Source organism: Poecilia formosa, unplaced genomic scaffold (genome assembly GCF_000485575.1).
Source record: "Poecilia formosa unplaced genomic scaffold, Poecilia_formosa-5.1.2 Scaffold403, whole genome shotgun sequence".
NCBI lineage: Eukaryota > Metazoa > Chordata > Actinopteri > Cyprinodontiformes > Poeciliidae > Poecilia > Poecilia formosa.
Genome location: NW_006800342.1, coordinates 345,853 through 360,110, shown reverse-complemented (window position 1 = coordinate 360,110; position 14,258 = coordinate 345,853). Strand labels below are relative to the sequence as shown.

General features: G+C 39.8%; 1 protein-coding gene across 2 annotated transcripts in view; it reads left to right on the top strand.

Annotated features, from left to right (window-relative positions):
• Positions 1-14,191, top strand: part of pdgfba (platelet-derived growth factor beta polypeptide a) — a 22,297-nt gene extending 8,106 nt beyond the window's left edge. The window contains exons 2-7 of one of the 2 annotated variants that reach the window (XM_007576264.2): positions 3,015-3,120; positions 5,014-5,079; positions 5,192-5,382; positions 8,006-9,119; positions 12,725-12,863; positions 13,232-14,191. In XM_007576264.2, the coding sequence (XP_007576326.1) occupies positions 3,015-3,120; positions 5,014-5,079; positions 5,192-5,382; positions 8,006-9,119; positions 12,725-12,855 (1,608 nt within the window). In that variant the 3' untranslated portion in view covers positions 12,856-12,863; positions 13,232-14,191. Of the gene's footprint in view, positions 1-3,014; positions 3,121-5,013; positions 5,080-5,188; positions 5,383-8,005; positions 9,120-12,724; positions 12,864-13,231 lie in introns of both variants that reach the window. The other variant, XM_007576263.2, reaches the window with a different exon arrangement.
• The last annotated feature ends 67 nt before the right edge of the window (positions 14,192-14,258 follow it).

Here is a 14,258-nt window from a genome sequence, read left to right as displayed (position 1 = left end):
TGTGTGTGTGTGTGTGTGTGTGTGAGTGTTTGCTAAAGTGGGTCAGCCAATGGCTGGTGAAAGTCATCCAGGTGTCCTTAGCCATCACCGCCCACCAAGCAGACAGAGAGCAGGGGAAAGAAAGCCGGAAGGTGGGGGGGGGATGATGTGAAAACAGCAGAAGATTCAGCTGGAGCTGCTCTGGTTCAACGAAAACAAAAACTAGGATTGAAACAACCATTTTTTCTTAGTTTTTTGCATGAGCAGCTATTGATTTTGTGAGCATGATGAGCTTTAAACGTCGTCTCATCAGTTGTTTGCATATGAAACCAGAGTGTTTGCTGTTTTCCCCCATTTGGTGGGAGCTAAATTTATAATGCAACCTTACTGAGGTGAACGACCCAAGAAAAATACAACCGAGGATGGAAAAAACATGGAGGGAAAAACTCAAGTTAAACATATCTAATTTTAGTTATAGGCAGTTAAAGCCACACACATTTACATGAGCTGCCATTTATGGGTCTGTTTCTATTAATGACTTGTTCAAAAGGCACAACCTGGGTTTTTTCTTTGCATTGCTTATTTTTACGTTACATTACTGTGGGAGAATAAAGAGGAGTAATAAAAGGTTGTAATTATTTTTCAGTTATTATTAATGAGAGGAGCTTTATGGAGCTCTGTGTTTCAGCAGTTTTGCAGTTTTCTTGAAGTTTGTTCCAGATTAGAGGAGCTGAATGCTCCATGTTTGGTTCTGATTCTGGGGACGTGGAGCAGAACCAGAACCAGAAGAACAGAGTGGTCCAGAAGTAACAACTGAGGAGATAAAACAGCTGATTTTATCTGGCTCAGTTTTCAGAAATGTACATGAAATCAACTGCGATTGTAGAATAGTTTTTTTTTTTTCTAGTTTTGTGAAATTTTACAGACGTCGGTTAAAAGAAAAGCCCCTTCATACCAGCTCTACCCCAAAAAGAAATGATGTTGTATGCTGAGTTTTGTTATGGCAGTTTTGTGTTATGGCACCAGAGATGAACTGTGATAAGATTACATAAAAAAAAATGAATAAATGTGCCAAATATATGACATTCTGTCCAAAATAGTTTTTGATTTAGGTTTCTGAAGAAGGAAAGATTTTAAACTCACAATTACTCAATCATCTCTCATATTTCAGAACCTTACACGTTTTTTTTTCCTTAATGGTTTTCTTCATTTTGGCGACCGTTTTCTGTTTTCTGATGCAATGCGGAGTGAAGTCCAAAGCTGCAGCTGCTGATTATGCAGCTGCAGCTTTACTTTGTGTGTGCCGGTATTTAAATCACGATCATGTGTCGTCGCCGTGATGCAGGATTTCTGGAGTATCGTTTCACTTCCCAGCTGGTTGGACACACAAATAATGCGAGTCTAAATCACATTTAAAGGAACTAAGGGTGAATTTGAGTAAAACAGTGCATTGTCCATGTCCTCTGTGAATCTGGAGTATAAAAAAAGAAATTAAGCAACACATTAGGACCTATTTGGCAGCATATTTACAGTTTAAATGAACAGGAGCATCTAAATTTTACTAGTTAATGTTTAGAAATATACAGGAAGTGAAATTGGAGAGTTTTGACGGATACGTCTTTTTTCTCACAGTTCTCACTTCTCCCTTAATTTGTTTCGGCATGTCTTTTTTTTTTTAAACGTTCCTGTATCAGTTGTTTCTTTAAGATGGTATCAAGTAACAGCCAAGCAAAACAAAACGCTTCAAAGAACATTCGCTGCCATCTCCATTTGATCTCCGCAGTGAAACCACAGGCCTTTCCTGCAGCACGGCCGCGCTACATCCATCAGGAGTCCCTGCAGCGGCACTCATTAAAACCTCATTAAGTCTCTCAGTTCAGCTCTTTTCTTAAATAATGGATACTTTCACTACATATATTTAAAAAAATATTGAGAGAGAGGAAGAGAGAGGAGGAGAGAGGGAGGGAGGGGAAAAAGCAAGGGGTCTTGTGGGTAAACAGACAGGGAAAGGAAGCAGCGAACACCAATCACAACCCTAATTTCCTTCAAAGGAGGAAGTAAAACTGGAGCAAGTTTTGACTGGAGATCAAGGACAGAGATACTCTATAAAAAACACTTTTTCTTTTTTTTTTCTTTGGGTGTTTTTTTCCTTCGTCCTCCAGCCCCAACATTTGCCCCTCTGGTTTTTAGTGTAAAAATAGTGGATGAAATTTTAAAGTATTTTCCGTTTAGATATATTTCTATTTAACAAAATATAGTCACCGCTGCATTTTTTAACAGTTTAATAAACCAACTAATTAACCAGCTAATGTCACTGTTTTGGACTTCTGTTGCTCTAGGTTGAATAATCACTTTTTTAAGTGTATGTATCAGAATCAAAATCACAAAAAACAAACACAATGCTTTTGTAATTTTAAAACCACTGTGATTAATAGTTTAATAGTTTGATTATATGGTCCATTTGTTTTTGTTTTTTTGTTATCTGCCACTAACAGCATTTATATTTTTGTTAGCTATTTATAGGACACAGTGTCATGCATATGTGATGGAGGAGTCACTGTAAAACAAGGTTATAATATTTTATAATAAAGACAAAAAGATGACACAACTGTATTTAGCATCCTGTTTTAGCAATTAGCATGGTTAGCATTATATCTGTAAACAACAGTCTGATGTGTGGATTGCCAGTAAACGGAAAAACAGATAAGCTTTCTCCAACGTTTAGCCTTCCTGTTATCTACTGAAATCCCTCACTCTCTTGAAAAGTAGCAGAGTGAATGAACGGTGAAAATGTCTCTGTAAAAAAATCTAGCTTTTTTTTTTTTTTTGCTAAATTACTGAAACTGCTAATTTAATTTCAACACCTCCCCAAACAAATCTGACTTCATTGGGCAAACAAACTAGATTTTCATTAAATCAGACTAAACATGATCACAGAACTGGAATACTGCGACGCATTCAGATTGTCGTGACCACTCAAAGACTGCATAGCTTATTAGTTAACACACTGCAACTGTATGTGTCTGTCTCTGCAGGGCGATCCACTCCCTCAGTCACTGATTGACCTGGTGTGGGACTCTCCCATCTCCTCAGTGGAGGACTTGAAGCTGCTGCTGCAGCAGCAGGAGTCCAGCACAATAGGTACGACTGGCCGATGCACACAGAAACACACACACATGCACGCACGCACGCACGCACGCACGCACGCACGCACGCACGCACGCACGCACACACACACACACACACACACACACACACACACATTAATTAGACCAACATGGAGGAGGTGAGGATGGGGGTGTCTTTAACAGTCATGAATGAAGGGAAATGCCGTCTAAGAGTGTGTCAGCAGATATTCCAGGCTACGTTGGGCAGCTGGTTATGGGAGAAGTCTGAGAGAGAGCAGCAGCAACTTTTTTCACTTCAGGAACCGAAACAGCGAGGAGGGGGGGAAACGCTTCCAGCACAAGGTCACTGAATTGTTCTGCTGCTCTGGATTCCTCAAAAGACCTGAATTATGGATGTGAGCATTTGTGCCACAGAACGACCTGCGAGTTTTCTTCACCTCCACAGAGTCCAAGAACGAAGCGGATCGCACGCAGATCAACAAACCGTTTTAAACTTCTGCCACAGCGGAACCAAGTCACACATACACATATTAATAGATGGGACTTTGATCATCTCATAATGTATAAATAACAGTGACATAACAGTGGCCACAGAGAGGAACAAGCAGAGGGAAGGATGCATAGAAACAGGATATGAGGGAAGTGACTCAAAATATTTTTAATTTAGTATAAACTATTTTCATGAGGCTGACGCAACTTAATCGTCTTTACGTGAGATTCTAGCATGTAGGCAAGTGAGTCATTACAGATGGTCTAATGGCATTTACATAGTTTAATAAAAAAAATTAATTCAATTCGCTAATCATAGGGCCAACCATGTACCCTTTGAATCAAACATAAAGGCCATTTTGGATCTTCAGTTAACCCAATATACATGCCCCATTGAACTATGGGAGGAAGTCTGAGTAGCATGTTGCTATCACACAATAATGCTAAATAATTATTAATGCTTATTAATTATTAGCTTAGTGACATAAATGATAAAAAATTTGTGTTCTCAAAAGATTTTTAACAAAGTAAAACCCTGAGCTACACTTTGTTAATGCGACATTCACATGCTAGTAGCCACGCTAGCATGTTTATTTAGCCAGGTTAGCCATGACAGAGCTAAGCCTCTCAGAAACGATGGCAGAGAAATTCACCTTTGTTTTTTTTTTTAGGAATTGACTTAACCATTTGCATTTTATTGATTTTAATTGCCTGAAAAATGAGTTTTTTCTTAAAACAGGACAGTGTGCTAAACGCGTTAAAAAAATGTTTTGCACCATATCTAGCTTTAGCGAGTTTCCATCTGTAGTGACCTCTGTATATTTAACAGCTCTGCATGGTATTAAAATTGATGCTATACTAAATATAAAATAACCATTCAGACTGTGAATGCTTCTTTTAACAAATGATAACACATAAAAAATTTATTACATTCACAGTTTATTTAGATACAGATAAATGGACACCTAGCAACCTCTGTAAACAAAATCTTTTAACACCAGGCAGCTAATTAAAGTTAGCAGGCAACCAAGTAACACCTTCATTTGTGTTTTGGAAACACTCCCACACACACTCACACATTGGCCAAAGCAGCCTACACCAGGGATATAATTAGGACTTGGGGGCTACAGTATGAAATGAGAGTATACGTACACACGCATGAGTTATATTTAACCAGTCATATCTTTGTTCAACAATTTTCTTGACAGCAGCGAGACAAATTGTGGCAGAAAATAACCTAATTGTTTGAGAGAGGTTAAAAAAAAGGCTTCCTTTGTGAGTTGAACAATGAGCTTGGCATAAATCTGCCCAACAGGCTGCTCATGTTTTACATGTTTGACTTGTTTATTCAAGATCAATGCTGTAAAATGTAAAGGTGACCTAACTGTGCCTTATCCTTTTGATTTCTTTACTACAGAAGATAAAGAGGACGAGCACGACAGTCTTCTCAGCCCCATCCATGGTCGATACATTAGAAGTCTTGGTAGGTTTTCCTTATCTGTTCCCAGCATTGCTCTTCTTTTATCTTGATATTTTTATTTTTGTTTTAAATAATTCTTACCTTGGTTTTGATCTCATATTTCTTGCCGTAGAAGCTCAGCAAGCCCAGAAGGCAGAATGTAAAGTCAGAACAGAGGTGATGGAAATAACCAGATCCATGGTGGACCGTAGCAACGCCAACTTCCTGGTGTGGCCTCAGTGTGTGGAGGTGCAGCGATGTTCAGGCTGCTGCAACTCCAGACACCTGCAGTGTGTCCCCGTCGTTAACGCCACCCGAAACCTGAAGGTACGCAACAAATACCGCTGCCATTAAAGCATGACTCCACCACCTTCTGTAAAGTGACAGCTGAAGAAAAGTTTATCATGCTTAACTTCCCCCAAATGACAAAAAAAAGCTATTTTTGATGTATTGGTTGATTACATTTCTTGATTAGAGGAGGTGATGTTTTTTTTTCTTTCTTAAACTGGTATAATAGTGTTTATCTAAAGTGGTTCTGCTCCCATAATGCAATGAAAATTCATTTCCCAAAAATGAAGATTTTGTAAATCTCAGATGGTGAATTAAATCATGACTGCTCGGTGTTTGTTCAAGTTTAGCAGATTTTACACTAGAGATGAAACAGTACAGTACAGTAAAAAATATATATATTTAACATCAGTACCTACATCAAACTAAACACTAAGATACATGCTTTTCCATTACCCAAGAACTACTTTCTTGCTTGCTTTCTTGGATTGTAAAAAGTTGCCTTAAACAAAGTCGCGACATCGTCTCACAACAGCTGCTTGCTCTGTGTTCATAAGACTAGTGCACACTTTTATGAATTACTTATTTGAGCTGGCAGCAGAAATATTGTTGGGTTTAATGTCACAAGATCTTATGAGATCAGATTTCATCGTGTCCTTACTTAATCAGGATCAAGATACGCTGCATTCGCCAAGTTTCTGGATACAAGCAAGGAGTCTGGCTTTGATTGGCCTCAGCTAAACTGTTACATGAATGATACTAAAAATGATCATACATATTAGGTTAAAGCAGTTTATGCAAAACAAAACCAAGCGAGACTAAACTCCGACAAACTCCTTAAACTTTTTGCTTCACAAATTCTCAAGTCAAATAAATATTTTATCTATAAATCAAAGAAATTCAAACCAAGTCCATTAAAAAAAATACATGTCTAACTCGGACAAAATAAATGAATAAAACAACAGCTCCGTTTTTTTTACATTGAGGTTGCTATCTGAACTGTTTCTTAGAAGCGGTTGCTAAGCAACATCCAAATGTTTACTGGTCTTTGTTGGGAAATGGTTCTGGATCTCACTGCAGTAATGACATTTTACTGGAAATTAGTTCATTCAGAGCAGCAGATTGCATAATGTGGACAGAGAAAAGCACTTTTTAATTGATTTAATGCTTTATAAATAATGAACCACACAAACCTTTTCATTTAAGAAGAAATGATTGAATTGTATCTAAAAGCTGCTTGAAATGCAACAAAACAACCGTCCCCCTCCCCCAAGTTATCACTTTGATTTTTGGATCAATTCATATTCCCATATATTAAATGTTGAAGTGACAACATATTTACGGTTATTCTAGCAGAACATTTCAAGTTCTAATTAAGTTCTTATCAATCACCCTGCACAAATTACCATTAGGTTTTTGTTTATTTTGTGAATTTGTAAGCAGACTGATACATTTCTGTATCGACATGTTATAATGGAAGCCAGATTAATAGGTAGATATATAAAGCTGATGAAAGCTATGTGGTGTTTTTATTATATTGTTTGAATGATTAATGATAGCTTGCATGGACCGTTTGAATCAATTTACAGACAGGAATTTTTACAAACAGGAATCTCAGCTTCACTTTGTGAACATGAGGAGCAAACAGGTCCTGACAGGCAGCCGCTTAAAACTATGGAATCAGATGTCAATACTAGAAAATCAACAACATTAAATATGGATTGTTACACTCACTGGCCAATTTATCAATTTATTTTTTTATAAAAAATGGCGTCGGACACATTCCTTAGTTTTTGGTCCGTGTGGTTGTCATAGCATCATGCAGTTGCTGTTATGGTGATGTGAATCTCCCTTTCTATCATATCCATTAATTGCAGCAGTGTTGAGGCTGACTGGAGGCTGCTGGAGTAACAAACAAACAAACAGGCAAACATTTAGCCCAAAAACATCACGCACAACAAACCGATGTGAGAAGATTCAAGTTTTGCAGCATACTGAAAGTTGCCATCAGAGGGGTAAATAAAGGTCATAAAGGGATAGACAATGGTCAGCAGCAATCGTCTTGTAGGCTGTGGCAATTAAACAAGGCCCACTTAGTCTTAAGAGGTCTAAGGCAGGGGTGTAGGGGTTTAAGGGCATGTTTTAGGTCTCTCCTTGGTTTAACACACCTGGATCAAATGATGGCTCGTTTGAAGGCCTAAGAGGAACATTGACTTGCTGAGGAGGTTGTTACTACCACCAGGGAGAGAACTAAAACATGCAGAATGCCGACTTTGGGCACCCCTGGTCTAAGGGATGCAAAGAAAAAAATCCATGACACCCCAGTAACCTGGATGTGTAGAGTGGATACAATGTCTTCATGTTCAATTCTCAGACCATCCATCCTCACAACAACAAGAAAGTTGGTTAAATCCCATTCTGTCCCTATTTTGATGCTTGTTTTGGAACTTGGCAAGCTGTCTTCACCACATACAGCTGCCTAAATGTATTCAGTTGCTCATTTGTGATTGATTGATTATTCTTCATGTCAAACATCAATTGAACTGATATGTATGCAACAGGTTTAGAAAGCTGAAAGCTTACAATTTCTATTGGATGCACCATCATGCCTTTATCGAACACAAACAGTTTTCTTATTTGGTCGTTCATCTGTCTTTCTCAGGTAACAAAGATTGTGTACAGGACCCAGAGACGTTTCAATGAAGACGTCATCATCCCAGTAGTAGATCACGTGAGCTGCCGGCTGCAGGCGACTCCTCCCTCCACATCGTCATCGTCTTCTTCATCGACTGTCTTCGCTTCTCAACCAAACCCTCTTCCACCTCCCCCACAAAGACACCCTGCATCCTCCCTTCCTCTTTTCCCACCCCACAACCCCCACCCGCTTCCACCAAAGACTCCCACCTCCAAGGCGGACCTCCACCGCCACGACGACCTCAAGCACAACCAGCACCACCACCTTCCGCACAAGCAAGATCCGTTGGCAAGGCAATGGCAGCAGGGCAGCTACACTCAACTGGTGCGCTGGACGCAGCCCCGAGTGCATCAAGCCCCCACATACGCGCAGACCCGACTAACGACGGCCGGGTTTCTCGGCTCAGTCGGGACCTGGCCATCTGAGGCGAGGGCAGAGCACAGCGTTCTGGAAAGTCCGCAGCAAGTCGGACACGGGAGCGGCTTTGACAGGAGCCGCGAGGAGACCGGCGGGGAGGCGCACCGTCCCGACCACGAACAGCGACAGCAGGAGCTGTTAAAGCACCAACAGAGGCAGGAGCATCATCATCCTCATCATCATCAACATCAACACCCTCACCTCTCGCAACAATACAACCCCAGAGGACATGAGGACCAGGAGATGAGGACGCAATATCTGCTTCACGCTCCCCAGTCGGACAGCGCTTCCCCCCCCGCCAGCATAACCCCGGTGCCCACGACGGGACAAAATCCCACTTCTTTCACAACTGTAAATCAAAAAGACTCGGTGACGAGCCAAACGAATGGAGAGGTCACTCATCACAAACAGGTGGAGAGCAAAGGAGACGGTCCAAAAGACGGGACCAAGAGGGAAGAAAGCGGGTCCGCAGTTAGCGGTGACTCGGATCGGGCGGAGGCAGCCAATCAGGAGAAGGAAAATGACTCTAAATCAAGTGGGGGGGCAGACCATTTAACAGAAGAGGAGAGACGGAAGAAGCTGCTGGAGATGGTACAGAGTGAGCCGGACAAAGACCCTCTGCTGCATCCTCACCAAAGACCAAAACCAACGACATTTAAATCAGGTAATTCTTATACAAAGTACATCTGTTGGATTATAACAGTTTGAATGCTGCATCACATTACCAGCTGTAAGACTCAGTGTTGTAAAATTACATCTTTATTTCACACACAAACAAATCTACAAATGTAGACTTTTCTTCAGTTTGTTTTGCTCAAACGTAGAGACTGTTCAGTCCTGAAATGTTACTGGAAAGCATTGGAGTGATCATACAATGTCTACAGCACATATGTAAACTTGTACAAAATGCAAAGTATATTATCTATTAGATTTTTATAAAACCTTACAAAAAAATATTAAAATATATTTTTATTGCAGATACGCCTACAAACTTGTATATAAGGTTGTTTTTTTTTTTAGGTTTTTTTTAGGTTTTTCTATGACCTTCCAGAGTTAAGATATACTTAATCATATACGTGGGTACAGCTTGGCTTTGACACAAAATTCCTAAAAATAGTTATAATAATGCAAAAGTAGCATTTTGACCAGTTTATATTGCAGTGTATTACAACCATTTGCGTTTTCTCATTTTGCAATGGCGTGTTTTGCGCTTGGTTGCGGACGTTACGTCCCGGTCTCGTTCTGTAGGGCCTCGACAAACAGGGTCAAAGCCAGATCAAGACTCTAGTTTTTGTCAAAAATAGAAAAACGTGACGCCTTTTGATTTTCACCGACAACAACAAACTGAATGTGAAGTAAAGCAAAAGCAACAGGTGATCAGAGTTCATCTGCCGTCCCAGAAAAGATACGACGTTATTATTGCAAATGAAAATCTTACTGCATGTGAATGTTCACAACAAAAGCCAACAAAATCGATCAAAATCCATGCACAACATCCAGTTTGGACACTAAACAGCTAAACGAAAAAAAAAAAGTAAATAGGCCCCAAACACGGAAACACACAAAGCAACATTTTAACTCAATAAACCTTTTTACTGAAAAACTCTGCTCTGTCCAGTGATTTCACTGGTCCACCTGCAAAACTCACTGAACAGCTGAAGAAAAGAAAAATCAGCTTTGCTGTTTTATAGTCATTATTTTCACTTGGCATCTTTAGCCCATTGCCTCTGCTTCACACTGGTGGTTACCGACTGTTTAACTTTTTTACTATTTCGGTTGTGATATGACTGCTTTTTTTAAAATTTATTTTATTGAACGCGTCAAGTTACAATTAAATACACATTTATTACTCTCACGTTTTGTTTTTTTTAAACGTATCATACAAGTATTGTCCAATGTAAGCTGATGAATTCAGATTAGGGAATGTGTATCAATGTATGGCCACATTTAATAACTTAAGTATATTACATTTATTATGACAATTACTAGTTCAAACCCAATAAGTGATTTTGGTTGAGTATTTAACTACTTTTCCATTCATTTTTGCCTTTGATGACTTGCAAAATTAACAGGGTCCTGTAATATTTGTCGATCTCTAAGCATTCAGACTAAAGGAACCAGAAAGGATCCAGCTGGGGGAAGGAGCAGGTAAAGGCAAATGAGGAAAAATGAACTGTTGGGATGGTGAGCCGAACAGCAGGCTGGGTTAATCCAGCGAAACAAATGCAAAACACACAGAACGAACACAAGAAATAAACTAGAACGACAAGATATAAGAAAACAAATAAAGAAATGACCAAAACAGAAAGTAGCTGAAGCTAAAAGTCTGAGCACCAAAGGAACATGATGACTCCAACCAGTGTTGCCCAATCAGATCGCCTGGCATAACGGTGAAAAATACTGAAGATTATCTGCCCCTATTCTCCACAGCCATTGTACATGTGAAGAACAAAGATTACAATCTTAGTGTGTAACTCATGAGTGACTAAGTATGTTTATCTGGAAGGAAATAGCAATCTGTACATGCCAAAATAAACAGCAGCACACCTACGTGTCCAGCTATTTGTCCTCACTTGTTCTGTGTTCTGCAGTCGAAGCGTGAGCTCAGACATTTGTGTAGCAGCAGTCTCTGATGAACCGAGTTCAGGTCCCTTCGGGGCACAGTTGGTCAAATTCCAAACCCAGTGTTTATCCTTCCTGTCGCTTCCCTTAAACCAACCTGTCGTTCAGGTTTGTGCTAGCTACTGCTCTCTTTAACTGAAAACCTGCCATGAATGTGTGTTTCTGTGCTTATGGTTGCCCGATTGCACCACCCTGCATCTTTATCAACCCACTTGGTAAAAGCAGGCGGGCGACTGTGACTCAGTGGGAAGAGTTGTCTTGTGATCTGAAAGTTGTAGGTTTGGTTCCAGTTTTTCTCCTGTCAGATTTTGATGTGCCCTAGGGCAATTCACTTAACTCAAGTGGCTTACTGATCTGTTTATCGGTGTTTTCCTGTGCGTGCGTGCGTGTGTGTGTGTGTGCGAATGGGTGAAAGTGGCTCTGGTGTCGTGCTTTGATTGATCGGTGCAACTGGAAAAATCCCTAAATAAATTCAGTCCGTTAACCACTTAATACGCCTTAAAATAAATACTTCCTTTTTTTTATTCGAATAATTTCACAAGAAAGGTTTTGGAAAACATTAGCCCTTAATAATTTGAGTCCCTTTTCTCAGTGGGAATAAAAAATATATCACATTAAAAACTAATGTGGCTCTCACAAAGTCAGGCGTAGGGTGCGTACCTGTGAGCCATGTGGTTTCCCCCTGCACTGACCATTGAGATTTAATAGTCAGGAGTAGAAACTTCTCATGACAAATTCCTTCATTTCCCAAAATTTCAGCTGCTATGTCTCAAGCCTCAACCTTGCTCAGTGTCTGAGCTTTTTCCTTCCACTTTATTCTCTCTATGATGCATTCTACAACTTTCTATATTTTCTAACATCTTCCATCTGACGCTCTTCAATATTCTGCAACATTTCATCCACAAGATGGCGACGACGGTGGACCTTACCAGCTTGGTGTCGCATATGAAACAATTCAGTATGAACACCGTTCCCTGCCGAGCAGGTTACTGTGCGACACAGAGGACGCAAACGTCATAAAAATTTACTTTTGTGCCAACATGTCCGACCGACGTCCGTCAATTTCTATTAGCAATTGGCCACTGGGCTGGAAGAGAATGAATGTATGAATCAATACAAGCCATTAAAGTAGTAAAGAGGGGACATCAAGGAGGTAGACATTTTCAAATGTTCATGGCAAAAAGTAGTAAATTTAGGTCATAACACTCATAACAGGCCTACAGCTTGTTTGGAAGCCATGTCAGAAACTCTTGTTTTACTATGACATGTGGAAACATTGAAGATTTGCTAAGTTGTACTGGGACTTGAACTGGAACCATGCGCTTTGGTCAGACAAAGATACTCCAACTGAGTTTGGTCCAAAGTCCTTTTAGGTACGTCTGTGTGATTGGGCGCATTTCTCTTCCCGTGGCCTCTGGGAGCCACTTTAAAATCCCAAAACATTTTAAATAAAAATCATATGGACTCTTAACATTAAAGTCGAACAAAAAAAAAAAAAGATTTGCTGGATTCTTTTTAGCAGCTTTAACACAAGGCCAAGCCAACATAAAAATGGTTCATCATGAACCAAACCAACCAACCCTCTTCCATTACCATCCCAATTTGCCTAATCTTGTCTTTTTTTGTTCTGTGCTTCTTCTCCTCCAGCGTTGTCCACTGTGGTACCCGCGTCAACGGCAGCTCGTCACGTACCGTTCCGACCCGCTTCTCCTCGCCGTAGAAAAAGGAAACACCGCAAACGCATCAGCAAAGCTGCTATGAGGGCTATGATCATGTAGAGATGAAGGTAAGGACATGGAGAAACCTACAGGCATGAAGGAGAACGTTTTGTTCAGTAAAGTTTGTTTTGCTCTCAAACCTTCGGTTGCGTAAGCAGAGAGCCGACGTTTTCTGTATACAAAATGTTGATAGCATTTTGAAAATTACATAATTAAGGGAAGGGTCTACATTTTCTAGAAATGACGGAGACTTCTGTTTTAGTAGTGCTAGCTACGCTATATAAGATGCTAATAAATGATGAATAAGAAGGACAGGGAACACATTCTGAATGCTGGTACTTATAGTTCCCAATTATAAATCTGAATTAAATCAAAAGGTGGACCTTTTTTTTTTAAATAGCATGTTTGAAGTTTTGCTCTTTTCTTTCTCCAACAGGAAGCGGCTCTGCAGAATCAAAGATTGTGGAGACGAGTGATGCGTTTCCTGGAGGCGGGACGTTCAGACCTGCTTCTTTTACGTACTCGGCTTGGCAGAAAGTCACCTTTCCAGTTCTGGAGATGCTACGAAGTATCCGTTAGTCTGGATTTAACAAGTGCAATCTCGTGAACTCCTCAAATCAGAGAGGCTTTGACACACTAAACACTGGATCTCAACTTGTGTCATCTGAAAAGCACAAATGGATGAACTAAATGAGGATTTATCTGTACAGCGCTTCAGGAACCAGGACAAGAGGCAGCCATTGACTGGCTACTTTCAACAAGTTGCTTCATTTAGCCAAGATGGATACTGAATTGCTGATTTGGGGCTAAAAGTGGAGTTTGAAATAAAAAGAAAAAAAGTGAACTGACCAGGAGAACTGGATTTCTACACTGGGAAGACTGGAAACTGTAGCCTACAGCCTTGGCCTCAGTGCCAGAAAAAAAATACTGTTATCCTGAAATGTTTGAGTCTAACATAATGTAACACTGGAGTAGTAACACACTGATCATACTACGCCGACTTTAGAGTCTACTATGTACTGTAGCTAATTGTACAGGAAAATATCAGTAACCTGCTCAATCATTACTGCTGTCTAACACAATAAACAGAACAACAACTAAATGCCTGCTTTAACAAAATGCTATAGATATCCACAAGTCTTAAAGACATGGCTTTTAGAGACTGTTGTGAATCAGTTATATAGAAAACTGCTACATTGTAAGAAAAAAAAAGCTATTAAGAAAATTATTTCCTGGTGAAAGAGAAAAAAAAAGTATTTCTTAACTTATTGAAGAGGAGGATATGAAGTCGTTTGGTTCTCAAGTGTAATTATTGCCACAGACATGTAATATTTGGTTGTACTGTAATGAATGTTATTTTTCATAAAAAATTATAATAAAAAATGATCAAGAAAAATTGCAGTGATATCTTTGGTGGGTGTTTGGGCAGCTGAAGAAAAGCCATGCACATCACCATGCAGTTT